We start from the raw sequence: 19,590 nt of genomic DNA, 5'->3' as shown, positions 1-19,590 counted from the left end.
GGATCAGGCCAGCAATGGAGTTGTTGAGAGAAGACACCAAAGGAAATGAAACCCAGATTATCTACATAGTGTGTGAGGCGGTGGGACCAAGGGCAGGTCAGGTCAGGCATGCCATGAAGCAGGGTCAACGCCCTCAGGAACATCCTGTATTCAAGAGGCTTCTGAGGCCAATGTGGACGCCTTCCTGAAGGTCAAGTATTGAAGTAGAGGCCCCTTGCCCAGAACTAGGTTTTGGGCCTCCACTGTGTCCACCCAGCTCAGGACTGCAGATTGCAAGCTCTTGACACTGTCCACACTTGCTGTGCCAGGCCTGTTCCCATCCACTCTCCCACATGGAGCCCATAGTTTCCACCCCAAGGGTGCCAGTCCTGACCAGCTTTCCCACTTGTCTCATTCACCTCTCACCTTAACGTCTTCCTGTGTGTCTGCAGGCCTCAGACAGGGCCACCTACCAGACAGGAGTCCTGTTTCCTCCACTGATGCAGCACAAAGCCCAGGCTGAGCTGGAATCCAGCCATCCCAAACCCCAAACACTGTCCCTAGGAGGGTGTCAGGGCAAGAGTAAACAGCAAGGAGCCATGTTGTGAATGCAAGCAAAACCCAGAGACGGGTGAGTTCCTGCTGAGCACGAGTTTATCTAGTCCCCTCCAAGGTGGCCACCTGCGCCATGGGTGTCAGCCTGGGACAAGATCATATTCGCTCTCCAGAGGCCAGCTCCCCGACTGCCTGACCCCGACAGTGTACAGCAGAGGCGAGGTGTCCACTCCAGCTGAAGTTCTCATCATTGCCTGGCCTCCTCCGCCTGCCACACCAGCTCACCCGAGATGTAGGTGGCCCAGACATGGAGGGAATCATCGAGCACCACGAAGTCTGAGTCAGAATGCAGCAGTAAAAAAGGAGTCCTTCCCCACAACCCAAGGCTGGTGGGTAAACTGAGGCCCAGGGACACACTTGTGCAGGACTCCCTGACCCATCACAGACTGACAGCACTGTTGGAACAAAATGCTCCAACTCCCAGCATGAGGACAAGGGACAATTTCTGCAAGCCCTTGCCATGCCTTGTCCTGGATGCCAAAAAGCCTGGCCTAACAGGCACCCTGCCCAAACTAAGGCTGGTGGCAGGGCAGGGCTGCTTGAGAGGGGGCACTGAGAAAAACCCACCCTTCTTGGTCCTAACCTGCATCAGCTCCAAAGTCCAGGGTTCCTTTATATTTCTCCAGCCCCAGCAGCTGGGCGGGGTGTAGGGATGCAGCCTCCAGGGCCGACTCCACACTGCAGCCTGCTCAGGAAACAGAGTTTGGTGACAATCCCCAACCCATGGCTGTGCCAGCAGCACCCAACAGCTCCAGAACTCCCATCTCAAGAACTTTGTGACAGGTTAACAAGGACCCCAGCTCCGAGTCTTCAGGGTGACAGTCACCCTAAGCAAGAGTCACTGAGTGCCTGGTGCCTCTGAACTTGTGGGCAGGGCTTTGGCAGTATCCCAGGGTCTAGTCCATGTCTTGAGAACCCACCACCATCGACAAAGGATGCAGGGCAGGAACTGGACAGCCTTTCTCCTCCCAGCTTCTCCCAGATGCAGGCTTGGCCCCCAGTGCACACATGCAGAAGCTCAGCACCAGCTCACTGACCTGTGGCCTGTAGGAAGTGCCGGACACAGACATCCATTGGGGCTATGCTGCCACTCAGCGTCTTGGTGCCTTGAGAACAGAGGCCAAGCTCTGGGGGGCTGTGGGCCACGAAGTCATGGCCAGGCCCCAGAGCCGAGTAGGACATACTTGGGTTCTCTCCTCCCTCCCTATGGGACCCAAGGGGTTGCTCTCACGTGGACAGTCAGTGGGGAGAGGGCTACTCACCTGCCACATAGGCTGTCAGCCCATCCACCTCTACCTCCTGCTGCCCTAGTGTGTGTCGGCCATTGCCCAGGCCCAGGGCAGGGATGGCATCGGTGACCAGTACCAGTCCTGGGGGAGAAGGGACTCACAACCTGCCTCCCGCTGCCTTACTCATCCCATCCTGCCCTGCAGCTCACCCTTGGGATGGGCACGGTGGGCAATGCGCAGGGCAGCAGGGTTGGTGTGCATGCCGTCGGCTATCATCCCATAGAAGATACTGCGGCCTGGGGGCAGCCGGTCACTGGTCAGGAGCCCCACGATGCCTGGGTCACGGTGGTGGAACTACAGAGGGTCCGGAGAAGACAGCTAAGTGACAGGAGGGCTGCCAACCCCTATGCCCCTGGGAGCTGGGGCAGCACTCACAGGCAGCATGGCATTGAAGAGGTGAGTGATGAAGGTGGCTCCACTCTGTACCGCTGCCTCTGCCGCCCGCAGGTCAGCCACCGAGTGCCCTGGGCAGGCAACCTGGACTCAGACTCTGCACCTGGCCCAGGAACCCCGGCTGGTCCACCCATGGCAATGGTCCCCCCTCACCTAGGGATACACAGATGCCACGGGACGTCAGCTCCTGGATCACCTCGAGGCTGCGGCCTAGCTCAGGGGCTAGGGTCACAATTCGGACATTGTCCAGGGACCCATAGATGGCCAGCATATCACGGAAGGCGTTAGCCTCAAAGGAGCGGAGGTGGGCCTCAGGGTGTGCACCCCGCTTCTCCCAACTGATGAATGGACCCTCCAGGTGCAGCCCTGAGGAGGGGAAGAGAGCAGCTCCAGCAGGCCCCTGACCCACCCCAGCCCCTCACCTACCCATCTTCCCTCCCCTGTTGGGCATCTAGGGGGATGGGGCTGCCAATGGGTACCCCAGGAGCCTTTCAGAGCAGAGTGGGGAGGGGGTCAGCCACTCACCGAGGACCCCTGCCCCATGGGGACCACCACGCGTCACAGGGATCTGAGGAAGGACCTGGGGGGAACCAGCTGTTAAAGCCCTGGCTCCACAGCCCAGTGTCCAGAGGTCACAGCCTAGCCAAGGTCAGAGATCACAGTGGGTCAGAGTTCAGAGCCCAGCCCCCATTCCAGCCCACACTGGCCATCCCCTCAGGTATTAGATGGTGGCCAAAGGCCCCTAACTGTAGTCAGTCAGGAAAATCTCAGGTGTCCCACCGTGGGATACATGGCCAAGAGCAGGGTTCAAGGAAGGTGGCCAGATTCCATCCTCCACTAGAACTCCCCAACCCAAACAAAACTAAGGGGATTTTTTAAGAGGCTTAAACTCAGGGGAGTAAAGCAAAAGGGGGAGGGACACACAGAGTCAGCTTGGCAACATTGGGCAGACCTACAAAGGTGCACAAGGTGGGGAAAGGGATCCCTATGGGCTCAGGCTTTGTCAGCATCTGGTACCTTGAAAAGTGGGGTGATGGGAACCAACAAAGGATACTGTTGGTTAAGGAGAAGCTGGCTTCCCTTCACCCCTAGCTCAAGTGTGCCTAGGGAGCATGCAGGGAAGTAAACCCTCTGTGCCAGGGGAAAGTTCAAGGCACAGCAGGGAGCAGGTAATTAACCAGAAGTCTGTGTTCTGTAAGGCCCTCAGCACAGACAGGCGGTTTCCTCTTCATCAGGGACCTGACCAGGTCAAGAGAAAGGACCCGGGGAGACTGACTTCTGGGTATCCCCAGGAAACCCCACCTCCAGGCTAAGTGCTCCCAGTCTGTTCTCAGAAAGCAACAAACTTAGCAGTTTGCCATGCAGCTTGGGAAAGCCTGGAAAAGAAGACAGAGCACAACAAACAAGAGGACAGCAATAGGGGGAAGCCATAATTGGGAGGAGACAAAGACAGAGAAAAGAGCTATCATTAACACCCTCAGGGCAGCAAGAAGTTTGCCTCCATAAATAAGAACAAGATGTTAGAAAAAGAACACTGCAGGTGGCGCCTGTGGCTCAGTGGGTAGGGCATCGGCCCTATATATAGAAGGTGGCAGGTTCAAACCCAGCCCCAGCCAAACTGCAACCAAAAAATAGCCAGGCGTTGTGGCGGGCGCCTGTAGTCCCAGCTACTCGGGAGGCTGAGGCAAGAGAATCGCCTAAGCCCAGGAGTTGGAAGTTGCTGTGAGCTGTGACGCTATAGCACTCTATTGAGGGCGACAAAGTGAGACTTTGTCTCTTAAAAAAAAGAAAGAAAGAAAGAAAGAAAAAGAACACTGGAGAAAACAAAATTAAAAGTATGAGCCAAATGCAGTGTATAAATTGTTGTCCCAGCTACAGGCTATACTCTTGATCTGGGGCAACAGATCAAGACCCCACCTGTACAAAAAATGTAAAAAATAGCTGGTGGCCAAGTGAGGTGGCTCACGCTTGTAATCCTAACACTGTGGAGGCAGATGATTGCTTGAGCTCAGGAGTTTGAGACCAGCCTGAGCAAAAGCAAGACCCCATCGCTACTAAAAATAGTAAAACTGAGGCAAGAGGATCGCTTGAGCCAAGTTGGAGGTTGCTGTGAGCTATGATGCCATGGCACTCTACCCAGGGCAACAGCTTGCGACTCTGTCTCAAGAAAAAACAAACAAACAAAATAACTAGCCAGGCACAGCGACGTGTGCCTATACCCCTAGCTACTCAGAAGGCTGAGGTGGGAGGATTGCTTGAGTCCAGGAATTGGAGGTTACAGTGAGCTACGATGACCCTACTACACTTCAGCCTGGGTGACAGGGATTATATTTCTATTAAAAAAAAAAAAAAAAAAAAGGGCAGCGTCCGTGGCTCAAAGGAGTAGGGCACCGGCCCCATATGCTGGAGGCGGCAGGTTCAAGCCCAGCACTGGCCAAAAACTGCAAAAAAAAAAAAGGTTGAGGGAGTGTCCGAAAAATAAAGTCAAAGAGAAAGAAAATGAAAAAAGTAGAGAACTGGTCTAAGAAGTCCAAGAGTGGAGTAACAGCAATAACAGGACTCCCAACAAGAAAACAACAGAGGAATGGGAAAGGAAAAATCATTTAAGAAATACAACAAAAGCAAAGGAAAACCAAAAATTGAGCTTCCAACAGCCAGCAAAATGGATAAACTCCCCAGTTCCCATGGTGTGCCACCCTGAGATTGCAGGATCCAGACAGAGGAAAGATCTTACAAGCTTCCAGAGAGAAGAAACAGCTTACCAACAAAGGGTTAGGGGTCAAATAGCTTTAGATTTCTCATCTGCAATCCAAGAAGTTAAAAAGAGAACACAGCAATGCCTTTAAAATTCTAGAAAAAAATGACTTCTAATCTAGCATTCTAATTCAGCCAAGCCATCAATCTCTTGAGTGGTTAAGATCTCAAAAACTTGACCTGTCCTTACTCTGAAGTGCTCCACCAAAATGATGCCATAAACCAGCAAAAAGAAAGACATCAGATCTAGAACATGAGTGACTCAGTATCAAGAGGCCAGGAGACTCCTCCAAGTAACCAGAAGGGAGTTCCCAGAGTTGAGATAGCATATCCCAAAAGCTTCTGCAGAAACAGAGGAACAATGGGTAGGAAACTTGGAGCTGAGATGGTAGCTAACAAACTAAGCAAAAAATATTGACTCCAAGAAAGCAGAGTTGACAGGTAAGAAGATGTAGCTGCGCTGCAAGCCTTTTCACACAATCTGCTGACTGATCCATGTGCGGTACCTAGGGATGATGAGGGGACAGAAAGAGATGAGAGCTAATCCTCATCTGTTCTGGTGGGAAGCAAGAGAAGCTGCCCTAAACTGAGAAGCTGAATAGAAATACTAGCTTATTTTTTAGAGATATGGGGGCAAATTCCAAAGAGTCAGCTGAGTTTAGAGTGACTATCCCTACAGTAGAAACTGACTGGGGAAAAGGACTGCTGCTTTTTCTAACAAGCCAAATAGATATAAAAGTTCACTAAAGATTAAGAAAAAGGGCTGGGTGCAGTGGTTCATGCCCAGCACACTGAGAGACCAAGGCAGGGATTGCATGAGTTCAGGAGCTCCAGACAGCCTAAGCAAGATCAAGATCCTGTCTTTACTAAAAATAGAAAAAATTAACCAGTCGTTGTAATGAGTGCCTGTAGTCCCAACTATGCAGGATGCTGAAGCAGGAGGATCACCTGAACCTGGGAGTTTGAGGTTGCTGTGAGCTAGGCTGACACTATAGCACTCTAGCCCGAGGCAACTGAGTTGAGACTCAAAAGGCCAGAGCCTGTAGCTCAGCAGTTAGGGAGCCCGCCACATGTACTGGGGCTGGTGGGTTTGAACACAGCCTGAGCCTGCTAAACAAACAAAACAAAACAAAACAGGGGCGGCGCCTGTGGCTCATGAGTAGGGCACCGGCCCCATACGCCGAGGGTGGCGGGTTCAAACCCAGCCCCGGCCAAACTGCAACAAAAAAATAGCCAGGCGTTGTGGCGGGCGCCTGTAGTCCCAGCTGCTCGGGAGGCTGAGGCAGGAGAATCGCGTAAGCCCAAGAGTTAGAGGTTGCTGTGAGCCGTGTGACGCCACGGCACTCTACCCGAGGGCGGTACAGTGAGACTCTGTCTCTACAAAAAAATAAAAAAATAAAAAAAAAGAAAAAGAAACAAAACAAAAAAATAGCGGGCATCATGGTAGGTGCCTGTAGTCCCAGCTACAAGTGAGGCTGAGATAAGAGAATTGCTTAAGCAGCCCAAGAGTTTGAGATTGCTGTGAGCTGTGACATCACAGCACGCTACCGAGGGCTGAAATAATGAGACTCTGTCTCTGTCTCAAAAACAGAAAAAAAAGGGCGGCGCCTGTGGCTCAGTCGGTAAGGCGCCGGCCCCATATACCGAGGGTGGCGGGTTCAAACCCGGCCCCGGCCAAACTGCAACCAAAAAATAGCCGGGCGTTGTGGCGGGCACCTGTAGTCCCAGCTACTTGGGAGGCTGAGGCAAGAGAATCGCTTAAGCCCAGGAGTTGGAGGTTGCTGTGAGCTGTGTGAGGGCACGGCACTCTACTGAGGGCCATAAAGTGAGACTCTGTCTCTACAAAAAAAATAAAAATAAAAAAAAGGCCAGCGTGGTGGGTCACATCTGTAATCCTACCACTCTGTGACATGGGTGGATTGCTTGAGTTCAAGAGTTTAAGACCAGCCTGAGTAAGAGTAAGACCTCCCTCTCTAAAAATGTGGGAGGGAACCTAGTCCCAGCTACTCAGGAGGCTGAAGTAAGACAATGGCTTGAGCCCAAGAGCTTGAGGTTGCTGTGAGCTATGATGCCATGGTATTCTACTGAGAGTGACAAAATAAGACTCTGTCTCAAAAACAAACAGGCTCGGAGCCTGTGGCTCAAGTAGCTAAGGCGCCAGCCACATATACCTGAGCTGGTGGGTTCGAATCCAGTCTTGGCCTGCCAAACAGTGACAGCTGCAACCAAAAACTAGCCAGGCATTGTGGCGGACGCCTGTAGTCCCAACTACTTGGGAGGCACAGGCAGGAGAATCGCTTGAGCCCAGGAGTTGGAGATTGCTGTGAGCTGTGATGCCAGAGCACTCTACCCAGGGTGACAGCTTGAGGCTCTAACTCAAAAAACAAACAAACAAACAAACGAACAAAAGATTAAGAAAAACACAGTAGGGGTGGTGCCCTAGCTCAGTTGGCAGGGCACTGGGCACATACAATGAGGCCGGCGGGTTCAAACCCAGTCCGGCCAGCTAAAAACAACAATGCAACTGCAACAAAAAAGTACCTGGGCGTTGTGGCAGGTCCCTGTAGTCCCAGCTACTTGGCGGGCTGAGGCAAGAGAATCACTTAACCCTAAGAGATGGAGATTGCTGTGAGCTGTGACGCCATGGCACTCTCCCCAGGGCGACAGCTTGAGACTTTGTCTCAAAAAAAAAAAAAAAGAGGGGCAGCACCTGTGGCTCAAAGGGGTAGGGCGCCGGCCCCATATGCCAGAGGTAGCAGGTTCAAACCCAGCCCCGGACAAAAACTGCAAAAAAAAAGAAAAGAAAAGAAAAAGAAAAACACAGGGCGGCGCCTGTGGCTCAGTGAGTAGGGCGCCGGCCCCATATGCCGAGGGTGGCGGGTTCGGACCCTGCCCCGGCCAAACTGCAACAAAAAAATAGCCGGGCGTTGTGGCGGGCGCCTGTAGTCCCAGCTGTTTGGGAGGCTGAGGCAAGAGAATCGCGTTAAGCCCGAGAGCTGGAGGTTGCTGCGAGCCGTGTGACGCCACAGCACTCTACTGAGGGCGGTACAGTGAGACGCTGTCTCTACAAAAAGAAAAAAAAAAAACACAGTAGGCTCAGCAGCTAGGGCACTGGCCACAAACACCAAGGCTGGCGGGTTTAAACCCAGCCTGGGCCTGCCAAACAACAATGACAACTACAACCAAAATATAGGGCATTGTGGTGGGCGCCTGTAGTCCCAGCTACTTGGGAGGCTGAGGCAAGAGAATCACTGAAGTCCAAGAGTTTGAGGTTGCTGTGAGCTATGACATCACTGCACTCTACAGAGGGCAACATAGTGAGACTCTGTCTCAAAAAACCCCCCCAAAAACCCATAATGGCTGAGTTTTTCCAGACCTTTATAAAGGGAAATCAAGAGAGCACCAACTAGAGGGCGTGTGGGGCCAGAAGCAGTAACCTGGCTGTCATTCTGTGGAAGTACCTGATCTTGACTCAGCAGATAACAGGCTTGAAGCAGAGAACAACCTGATCAGATTGCCTCTAAGTATGGCAGCAAACGGCAGGGCCAGAGAAGGAAACCTCCCAAAAAGGAGCAAGTGATCTCAATGGACCAGAACACACTAAAAGACCTGGGTAACTTCTGGCAGAGGGGCTGTCCAATTCCACCCGGAGTAAAATGAAAATGGACCCTGGAAAAGGGGTGGACAGTGGGGAGGAGAGACAAGTGAAGGGTTGTCTGGTTTCTAAGAGAATTGAGAGTAAATTTTTACATCCAAAGCACTATGTAATTTCCATCAACAGTTTTACACTCTGCCTCCGAAGGCCTTCATCCTGGAAGTGTCTGCCTAAGGGTCTATATAAGGCACCTGGACTACAGGGAATGTGGGAAGCAAATGTCCTACTCCCCAGTCTCCTCCTCCTAGTATTGGCAGTGAACTTGGCATGGTGGAGAGTGGGCAATGCTTGGCAAAGAGGCCTGGGGCTAGCTGGCTGCCACAGGAGTAAGGGGAAGGCTTTCCAGGCAGTGAGCTGAGGGGCAGATAGGAATGCACCTGGGGAGAGAAGGCTCAGCAGATAGTAAAGGAATGCTGCAGGGCTGGGGGGAGGGTGGGGTGTCCTGATCTTGGAAAGGTCACTCTTCCAGGGCCCAGGGGCTAGAAGAGCAGCTGGCAGAACCAGGTGCTGGTTTCTGTTGGGAAAATGAGTTTAGTTTTTAACATTTGACTCTGGTGGGAAAGTTGTGGAAAATTCCCAGAAAGACATCCACAGCTGAGATATACTGAGTGCTTAATATATCCCAAGTGCACTGTTGCTATTCTCACTTTAGATTTGAGGAAATCGGGTCAGAAGGAAGTAAGGTTGTTCCAAGTCTTCCAACTGACACATGAAGGCAGAGGCCAGGACCACCCCCAGAAAACTTAATCCCAAAGCCCACACTCAACCTCAACAACTCCCTGCTTTGACTCTGTGTTCCAGAGTCACCGGCACGGTCATCATGACGTCATGAATCCTGTACTTGAGGCAAAAAACAGCTGGGGCGACTGACCAAACTAAAACACACCTAGTCAACTAAAATATTGTTAACAAGGCTGGGCGAGGTGGCTCCTGCCTATAATCCCAGTGCTCTGGGAGGCCAAGGCGGGTGGATTACCCTGAGCTCATGAGTTCAAGACCAGCCTTAGCAAGAGCAAGATCCTGTCTCTAAAAATAGCTGGGCATTGTGGCAGGTACCTGTAGCTCCAGGTACTTGGGAGGCTGAGGCAAGAGAATCACTGGAGCCCAAGAGTTGGAGGCTGTTGTGAGCTATGACGCCATGGCACTCTACCAGGGCAACAAAGTGAGACTCTGTCTCAAAAAAAAAAAAAAAAAATTAACAGTGTTGATTTCCTAAACTCACAAGCTATTATGGGTTCATGAGAAGACACCCATGTTTGGCTGAGCATGGTGGCTCATGCCTGTCATCCTAGCACTCTGGGAGGCTGAGGCAGGTGGATTGCTTGAGCTCACAAGTTCCAGGCCAGCCTGAGCAAAAGTGAGACCGGCGTCTCTACTAAAAGTAGAAAAACTGGGCGGCGCCTGTGGCTCAGTGAGCAGGACGCCGACCCCATATACTGAGGGTGGCGGGTTCAAACCCAGCCCCGGCCAAACTGCAACAAAAAAATAACCGGGCGTTGGGCGGCGCCTGTGGCTCAGCGAGTAAGGGCGCTAGCCCCATATGCCGAGGGTGGTGGGTTCAAACCCAGCCCCGGCCAAACTGCAACCAAAAAATAGCCGGGCGTTGTGGCGGGCGCCTGTAGTCCCAGCTGCTCGGGAGGCTGAGGCAAGAGAATCGCGTAAGCCCAAGAGTTAGAGGTTGCTGTGAGTCGTGTGACGCCACGGCACTCTACCCGAGGGCGGTACAGTGAGACTGTCTCTACAAAAAAAAAAAAAAATAACCGGGCGTTGTGGCGGGCACCTGTAGTCCCAGCTACTGGGGAGGCTGAGGCAGGAGAATCACCTAAGCCCAGGAGTTGGAGGTTGCTGTGAGCTGTGTGACGCTCTCTACCGAGGGCAATAAAGTGAAACTCTGTCTCTACAAAAAAAAAAAAAAAAAAAGTAGAAAAACTGAGGCAAGTGGCTCACTTGAGCCCAAGAGTTGGAGGTTGCTGTGAGCTATATGACCCAAGGCATTCTACCCCGGGCAACAGCTTGAGACTGTCTCACAAACACAAAAAGAAAACGAAGAGAAAATATCCATGTTTTTAAGAAACAGCTAAGTATGGGCGGCGCCTGTGGCTCAGTGAGTAGGGCACCGGCCCCATATACCAAGGGTGGCTGGTTCAAACCCGGCCCTGGCCAAACTGCAACAAAAAAAATAGCCAGGTGTTGTGGCAGGTGCCTGCTAGTCCCAGCTACTCAGGAGTCTGAGGCAAGAGAATTGCCTAAGCCCAAGAGCTGGAGGTTGCTGTGAGCTGTGACACCACAGCACTGTACTGAGGGCAATGAAGTGAGACTCTGTCTCTTAAAAAAAGAAAGAAACAGCTGAGTATTAAGGAATAAACAGGCATAATTGTATGCAACCTACTCTAAACAGTTCAGGAAAAACAACATACACACAGCTAGGAAGAACCTGAATAAAATGCCACAAAGAAAACTGGGTAAAAAGTAAACACTTAAAGAAAAATCAGACCAAGGATAACTGAACCCCTCTTAGGGTGGAAGGAAAGGAGAAGAGCGGGAAATGCAGCCCAGAGCTGCACAGGATGGGGAGGGAAGAATCACAACTACAGACAAGTTAAGGAGCTGACCAAGTGACTGATCTGGCCATCAACAAGTCCTAACAACCTTGGTTGGTGGGCTTTTTTTTTTTTTTTTTTGAGACAGAGCCTCAAGCTGTCGCCCTGGGTAGAGTGCTGTTGCATCACAGCTCACAGTAACCTCCAACTCTTGGGTTCAAGCGATTCTCCTGCCTCCTCCTCCCAAGTAGTTGGGACTATAGGCGCCTGCCACAACACCAGGCTATTTTTTGGTGGCAGCCGTCCTTGTTTGGCCGCTGGGTCTGGATTCCAACCCACAAGCTTAGGTGTATGTGGCTGGCGCCTTAGCCGTTTGAGCCACAGGCACCCAGCCCAGGGGGCTGTTTTGAAGCATGGTCAGCCAGCATGCAGGGCGTGGTGCTGAGTGAGCAAGTGTGGGGACAGTAGCCAGGAAGATAGACAAGTAGAGAAAGCCCTGCAGTGGGACCCCAGGCCCAGGTGGAGGGAGGCCAACAGAGGCCAAACTCAGGCATCAAGGGGTGCGAGCTGAGGCAGGGGGAACATGGAATTTGAAAATTAAGGTGCTGGTTGTTCCAGCAGGCCCTTGTGGCCCCCTTTGCTTGAGACCAGAGTCTGGAGCCAATCCTAGCACTTTGGGAGACAAGTTCTAGACCAGCCTAAGCAAAAGCAAGACCTGTCTCTACTAAAAATAGAAAAACTAGCTAGGCCTAGTGGCCGGGTGCCTGGAGTTCCAGCTACTCGGGAGGCTAAGGCACGTAGAATTGCTCAAGCTCAAGTTTGAGGTTGCTGTGAGCTACGATGACGCCATGGCACCCTACCCAGGATGCCGGCATGAGACTATCTCAAGGGGAAGAATAAAAAGACCAGAGCCTGACCACACCTTGTGATAAACCTCCGGCGGGGAAGTAACCAGGGTTGGGCAGAAGGAAGTGACACCATGCGACAGGATCCTCCGGGCCACCAGGGCAACCCCCGAACCCGCATCCTCCGTGGCCTGGGAGAAGTCAACACCAAATCCACCTGCGGCCAAATAAAAGTGGGAGTCGCGCGGTGCTCGGAGCTCCCCCTAGGTCCCCTGCCCCGCCCTGGGCCCTACCGTTGATCTGCACGTCAATGAAGCCGGGCGCCAGGATGCGGCCCCCGCAGTCCCGCTGTTCATCGGCCACGCGCCGCTCCTCGAAGAACAGTTTCTCCGGGTCCAGGATGCGGCCCCCGCGCACCCACAGGTCCTCCCTGCAGACAGAGCGGCGGGCGCTCGAATCGCCGTCCCGCTCCCGGTCCGGCCCGCACCGCCCCGTCCCGCGCACCCCCCGGACCCGCACACCTGACCAGCACCCCGCTCCGCAGGATGCGGCAATTGGTGAACTGGAACACCGGAGCCCGCGCCGTGCCCTGTCCACCGCGCATCGTGAGCCCAGCGGCGCCGACAGCCCGGAGCCGGCGCGCTCACGTGACCCTCAGCTGACCGAGCCGACGCTCCACGTGACTGGCCCGCCCACGTGATACCGGCGGCCCACGTGACCGGCAGCAACCCAACAGCCGGCGTAACGCGGCGGTCGCTGGTCTGCCTTCCCCCACATAAACACACGCACACACAATTGGTCTGAACACTGGTTCCAGTCACAACCGAGAACTTTATTGGACACAGCTCCGGGCCTGGTCTGGCACACCCCCAAGGCCCGATGGAAGGGGGTTCATCCAATAAGTCTCAGCAAACGGGGACCCACAGCGTGACACTACCTAGGGGTTACTATATAGTAGGAAGATGAGGGCTTCTCCACAGACATATGAACAGATCAAATCTTTATAAATAAACATCCAGTGAAGAGAAAAATGACAACTCTAATTCATCCTTATACACAGCACTCTAAAGCAGGTGGTGGGGTGGCCGGCGGCCTGCATCCTCACTGGCCAGGGCCTGGAAGGATGGATGAGGGGGCCCAGATGTCCACGGCACGGGGCGGCAGGGGCAAGGCCAGGAAAACAGATGATGGGCACTAGGACACTGCGCATGTACAAGACCGACTAGGGGGCGCCCCGTGCTGTGCCAGGCTGTTCCTTCTGGAATGAGGAGGGGGTGGTCTTTACATTATATTCTGTGGCTGGTGGGCTCAGAGAGGGACTACTTTGTGGAGAGGATGAGGGCAACGATGAGACCATACAGGCCGAGCACCTCGGCGAAGATGAGAATCAGGATCATGCCCACGAACAGGCGCGGCTGCTGGGCAGTGCCTCGCACACCAGCGTCCCCCACAATGCCGATGGCGAAGCCAGCCGCTAGGCCGCTAAGGCCCACACTCAGGCCTGCGCCCAGCTGAAGGAAACTCCTGGGGGTAGAAGAAACACGGACCTGATGTCAGCAGCAGCCTGCGTGCCATGGGAGGACAGCAGTGGGGGCCCATCCACAGGCCCAACATCCTTCTCCCCCCAGTTCCCAGGCCTGAAGGCCCCAGCACTCACCTATATAGGCTGATGCCGTCGTTCAGGGAGTTAGCGATGAGCACTGCCACCACCAGGCCGTAGATGGCAATGATACCAGCCATGACCACTGGGATGATGGACTTCATGATCAGCTCCGGCCGCATGACAGACATGGCAGCGATGCCGGTGCCGCTCTTGGCCGTGCCATAGGCGGCCCCCAGGGCTGTGGGAGGGGAATGAGGTAAGCCTAGAGCAGTACACTGGTCACTTGGGGGCTGGAGGGGATGGCTGCAGCACACCTGTGAGTTATCCAAGCAACCACATGTAGAAGGATTGCAGAAGGCACCCAGACACAGCAGCCAACCCCAAACCCCCTCACCCATACAGGCTAGCTCTTCCGCCAGCAGTGTCCCTTATAGCCTTCAGCCCATCTAAGGCTCGCAGTTCTGCTGTGCAACCCCGCCTGTGGTACCCAGCACTGCCCAAGCCTGCTGCATATACCCTGGGAGCTTCAATATGGCTGGCTGCACACACACGTCAGGCAGCCTAGCCACATGGTGTTGAAGATTGCTGGGATCCAGGAGCCTTGCCTGGGATTCTGAGCACCCTTGAATCAACCAGAATCCCAAGCACTCAACTCAGGAGCGGCCTGGAAAGTACTAAGTTGACTGTATCTCAGCAGCCTAGATAGTGGGCCAGGGCAGGCGAGCCCACCCCTAGGGTACTGCCCAGGGACAATAGGCTGGAAGAGCCACCACGGGCCAGATGTTATAGCCACTGCCACAGGGTGTGACTGCAGGGTCAGAAGCAGCTGACCTGACGACTGCCCTCCTAGGCCACAGCCTCTTCCCTCCCTGCCCATTGCACCAAACCTCCCACAATGCCCAGCACTAAACATGCCGCTGGGAAGGCTAAATGCCATAAAGAGCAGCTCTTGGCACCCTCAGCCACATGGCAGACCCTAAACCTTTGACAAATTAGAATCTTCTGTAATAATCAGAGAAGAGAAAGGGTGAACCAAGGAGAGAACGGGGCTGCTGGAGTCCTCACCTAGCCTGACCATGAGGCCTGGAGCCTGGCTGGGCTGCTGAGCCTCCCACCATAATGGTATAGGGCAGGCAAAACTCTAGGGGTGGCCCTTCTCTGGAGCTGTCCTGCCCCTCTCCTAAAAGGATGCTGCCTTCCTTTTCAGCAACTTTTCATTCCCCTCCTGTCCTTTATTCTTAAAGTGGAGAGTAATATCAAAATACAGTAGAAACACAGGGAGCTCAAATGACTCCTCCAACTTCTGCCACCACCCTCCAGGGCCACCACAGGGGCCTACTAAGCTGTTTGAGCATGCTGCATTCAGAGCTCCATGTCCCATCTCTGCCATGGTCCTTTTTGGGGAGCAGATCAGCAATTGCACTGACCCAAAGAAGACAATGTAAGTCAGAGGCAGAAGGGACATTCTGCCCCAGCCATTCCCCTGCACATTTTATTGGTCTATTTGGGCCACAAAAGATGCCTATTGTGTGCTCAGCACTAAGCAAGAGTGAGATCAGAAGGGCTCTCCTTCCCAAGGCTCAGAAGACACCAGCATGATGACCTCCACAGATACAAACATATCCCAGCAGAGTGGAGAGAAGGGTGATGGGAGGTCTGGTGAAGGGCTTCACAGACAAGGTGGTGCTAAGTTGGGGCAATGCCCCAGGAAGACAGCCCAAGAAGGTAAAATGACTCTAGACAGCGTTTGTGGAGGTGCCAAACAAGACGGTGAGGGACAAGGAGAGACAAGAGGGAGGAAGGATGCTGGGGCATCCACACTGCCTCCCCTACACCACCTCTAAAATGGCCTGGAGCCCATCTTCCAGAGCCTGTCCTGGAATTCTAGTTACAGTGTATTTTGTGGACTCCCATTGCAGCCCAGCACCATGTATCTGCCAGAGACTAGAGCATGACTCATACCCTTGGAGTTGTGCTACTGAACAGGGAGAGCAGAGACTGACATGTAGTGCTGGGTAGAAGGCTGAACAGAGAGAACTCAGCACCACTGGGAGTGGGATCCTACAAGGTCAGTGTCCAGAAGAGCAGCAAGCAAGGAGATCGTGTAGCTCAGTGGTTCTCAACCTTCCTAATGCCGTGGCCCTTTAATAGTTCCTGTGGGTCACGACCCACAGGTTGAGAACCACTGGTATAGCTGATGAGGTGAGGGAGGGAGGCAACCAAAGAAACAAGGGAAGAAACAGGGATGACCACTAGGAGCTAGAGGGCAGAAGATAAAACCAGCCCAGGCCTGGAGGGCCCCAGACACTAGCTCTGGAAGTGGAGCCTGCCAGGACTGCAGAAGCCAGACCTGCCCACAGTAACAGAGTGAGCGGAACACAAGTACCAACTTCAAGGTGCCCATGACAGAGAGCAAGTCACAGAAAATATGGGAAGGGAGCAAATGACAGCTTCTTGGAAGATATGATGAAGAAGGAATCAACAGGATGTCTGTCATAAGAAAAAAGGGGAAGGTGGAAAGTGGAATGCAGAATGGGGCCTGAAAGATGTGCACAGACTTCATTTGGTTTAAGACCAGTCAGCCAAATCCTAGGCAGGCAGTGCTAGGAGCTGGGATAGAGCTTGGTGTCAACCTGGCAGCAACAGCAGAGGCCAAGGAAGACGGGGGGGGGGGGGGGGGGGGGGGGGGGTTGTTATTCCGGTAAGCACAAGAGATGAAGACAACTTCCAGGGAAAGCCACATCTGGAGAGCAAAAATGAAGTCAGAAGTTGACACAGCAGGCCAGGCAAGAGGTTAGCTACCACAGGGCCACCCTGAACCCCACATGGGGAACAAGAGTGGAGCTGAGTGTGCACAGAGAAGAGCTGCGTGGGGGCCACCAGGAGCATGCAGGCCCCAACCCCCAGGTTGGTAGGAAAGGCCTTGCCCACTGATATCCTGTCGTCAATCATTTCCAGACACCTGCTTACCAGACACTGTTGCAAAGCACGTATAGGCTCTTGATGGAGAGGGAAACAGAGAGCTGGGTACAGGGAAAACTCAGGGCTTCAGGAGCAAACAGTGACAGCCAGAATGTGAGTCCCACATTGGCAGGGGTCTTTATTTATTAATACCCCTGGCACCTAGTGTGCGGTAGGAGCTCAATCAAAATTTGCAGGTGAGTGAATGAATGGTAGCCAAAGCAGTACCCACAGGTGACCAGGTGAGAGAGCCTCAGGAGGCATTCTGGAGGCAAACAAAAGAAGATGGGGGTGGGAGTGTATGGCAGCACCTGAGGGAACCCTGAAGGTGTGGAAAAAGCAGGCAGTGCCTTGGAAGGGAGGATAAGTCTAAGCCACTTCTCCCACCACAAATGACCCCTTACTTAACACCCGATAGGCACAGCAGGTCTAGCTCAGCCACAAATGACTGGCAGCCAAGCCCAGCAAAGGGAGGGCCCCCCCAGAGAGGAAAGTCCCTGAGCCCCCACCCCACAGGTGTTTACAGTCAGCAGAGAATGTTTGGAGTTCAAACTCTCCACATACCTGAACTGTGCACCTCCCCCACTCCAGCAAGAGGGTGGGGCAGGGCGAGATCATAGTCATCAAAGCTTAAAACCAGACCTAATGTGGAGGTGGAGACCAGGCCAGACCAGTCCACAGGGGCTGAGACTGGACCAGAACTTACCTCCCTGGGTTCCACATTCCTGGGCCTAGACCAATCTCTTTTTCCTTTTGTTTTTGAGATTGTCTCATTCTGTCACTCCCGGTAGAGTACCCTGGCATGATAGCTCACAGCGACTTCAAACTCTTGGGCTCAAAGATTCCCTTGCTTCAGCCTCCTGAGTAGCAAACCTGCTACGCCTGGCTGTTTGTCTCTCTTGATCAAGCTGGTCTCAAACCTGTCAACTAAGGCAATCTACCCACCTAGGACTCCCAGAATGCCAGGATTACAAGCCTAAGCCAAGGTGCCAGACCTTCAGGCAGATCAATTTCCACTAAATTTGACAACCCAGGTCTGTCAAGGCCTAACTTCAAAAGCAGGGTGCCATCAAGAACCCTGGAAGGACCTTTCTCCAGGTCCAGGGCAGCCCCTCCCAACTCCAGACCTCAGAGAGGAAAAGTGAAAGTCATTCATTCAAGTACCCATCCATTCATTATAGTCAGAACTGTAAGACTCTCCTAAGAAACAAAGATTAAATTCTGTAAATTTGACACCCCATGCCACCTTCTCGCCTGCCCCAAAGCACAGACCCTCAGCATCAAACGTCCATACACACAGCCAACCTGTCTTTCCACTACCCCTCCGTTTCTGTACACTCCTACTCCTGCCTCTGCTAGGGCTCTCAGGTCCCACGTGTCAGCCCAGCTTTCCCAACCAGCCCACACGACCGGGCTATTGGGAAATCGTGACCACTTCTAACCGGAAGCACCTGCCTCTGGTACAGATCCACCTGATCCCCGCCAGGGACGGGCCACCACAAAGGCAAGGGTTATGGACCTTGGCAGAGACACAGGCTCCCACCGGCCCGGGATAATCAGGGACGCTCCTCTGAGGTGCTCCCGAGACTGACCCTCGCCCTAACACCGCCGCCGCCCACCGACGAGGAGCTTTCTGAGGTGTGATGTCACACCTGCCTGCAAACTGGGAGGGGTGAGGAGCAGGCGCAAGATCGCGCGCCGCTCCCCGCGCCCCCACCCCAGCCTCCCTTTCGCTTTTCCCGGGCTAAGATGGCAGCAGGGCCGCCGCCCCACCCCCGCACCGACACGGCCTGCTGGCAGGGCCGCCGGCCCGAGAATCCCGGGAATCCCAAAGCCCGCACCCTAGGAACCCTCAAGGCCCCGACCCCCACCTGCAGTCACGTGAGGCTGGCCCTAACAGTTCGAGATTGCGTCAGAGTGACGTCACACATCGGACCCCGCGGAGCTGCAGGCCCGAATCCCTCGCGCGCCCCCAGCCACCCCCGCCCCGCGGGCCCCTCCAGCCGCGGCGCTCACCACTGAAGACCATGGCGGAAGAGGCGCCCATGACGGCGAAAAACGAAGCATATTCGGGATTGTTCTTAGACTCGGACATGTCTACGGGTAGGGAGGGGATGAGCTCTGTAGGCCGAAGCAGGGGGTGAGGCGGGCAGGGCGCGGGAGGCGGGCACAAAGACCAGCGGACAGGTGGTAGCGAAGGCGATCCGGCCCGGCAGCCGCTGCGCTCTAAATACCAGCACCGCAGAACAAAATGGCGGCCGCGGCTGCATCACATGACCCGGGCCCCGCCCCTGAGGGCTGTACCACTTCGCGCCGGCGGTGGAACCATGGCTCAGGACCACCCAAGCTGACCGTTTTCGAGCTATGCTGTCAGCGCATCAGCCCGGCCCTGGCACCTGATCACGCCCCACCTCCGCCTGCGCGGGTTCGCCTCTGGACTCCGCCAGCCTCTCGAACTCGCTGCGTTGGACCCGTCCGACCCACGGGCCGGGGCGGGGTGTTAGCGCGCCATATTAGCATACGGGGCGGAACCTGGACGTGCCCCGCCTTCTCTGCGGCTGCGCTGCTCCTGCAGGTGCTAGGTCTCAGGGACACTTCCTAGCTTTCCCGGCCCTCCTGCAACGCAGGGGCGGTCGCGGCCTTGCCCCAGGCCGGGGCCTAACTCCACAGGGCGCGGGGCTGGTGTACGGTCTCACCAGGATCTCCTTACATCTCATGGGGCGAGCTACGGGTCTGAGATACCGGTTGCGATTCGCTAGTCTCCTCTGCTTCGGTCCGGGGAGCGCCTCCAACCCCCACGTATAAATCCTGGTCTAGGGCCGAAGCCCTGCAGGGTTCCCGGCCTCCTTCCACCCCGTACCCAGTCTCCTCCAGACCCACCCACCATTCTCAGACTCAGCGGCCGGTGACTTCACCTCTCGCTTCTGAGAAAAATGAGACCCCCTCCCCAGCATCG

General features: G+C 54.3%; 2 protein-coding genes across 2 annotated transcripts; both read right to left on the bottom strand.

The window, feature by feature from the left end:
* Window positions 1–615: 615 nt before the first annotated feature.
* AMDHD2 (amidohydrolase domain containing 2) lies at window positions 616–12,727 on the bottom strand. Its single transcript, XM_053556183.1, has 11 exons — window positions 12,592–12,727; window positions 12,364–12,500; window positions 12,148–12,287; window positions 2,802–2,856; window positions 2,430–2,642; window positions 2,259–2,347; window positions 2,033–2,177; window positions 1,857–1,964; window positions 1,632–1,700; window positions 1,178–1,279; window positions 616–870 (listed from the first exon to the last, which is right to left on the bottom strand). Exons 1-11 carry the CDS (start codon window positions 12,672–12,674, stop codon window positions 782–784), a joined length of 1,230 nt encoding a protein of 409 aa, XP_053412158.1. The 5' UTR covers window positions 12,675–12,727; the 3' UTR covers window positions 616–781.
* A 149-nt stretch (window positions 12,728–12,876) lies between these two features.
* Window positions 12,877–18,908, bottom strand: ATP6V0C (ATPase H+ transporting V0 subunit c). Its single transcript, XM_053556182.1, has 3 exons — window positions 18,651–18,908; window positions 13,728–13,911; window positions 12,877–13,594 (listed from the first exon to the last, which is right to left on the bottom strand). The coding sequence occupies exons 1-3, from the start codon at window positions 18,727–18,729 to the stop codon at window positions 13,390–13,392; spliced, it is 468 nt and encodes a 155-aa protein (XP_053412157.1). The 5' UTR covers window positions 18,730–18,908; the 3' UTR covers window positions 12,877–13,389.
* Between the last annotated feature and the right edge of the window lie 682 nt (window positions 18,909–19,590).

The sequence above is a fragment of the Nycticebus coucang genome, chromosome 12, assembly GCF_027406575.1.
Source record: "Nycticebus coucang isolate mNycCou1 chromosome 12, mNycCou1.pri, whole genome shotgun sequence".
Lineage (NCBI taxonomy): Eukaryota > Metazoa > Chordata > Mammalia > Primates > Lorisidae > Nycticebus > Nycticebus coucang.
This window is presented reverse-complemented; position numbering and strand designations above follow the sequence as displayed.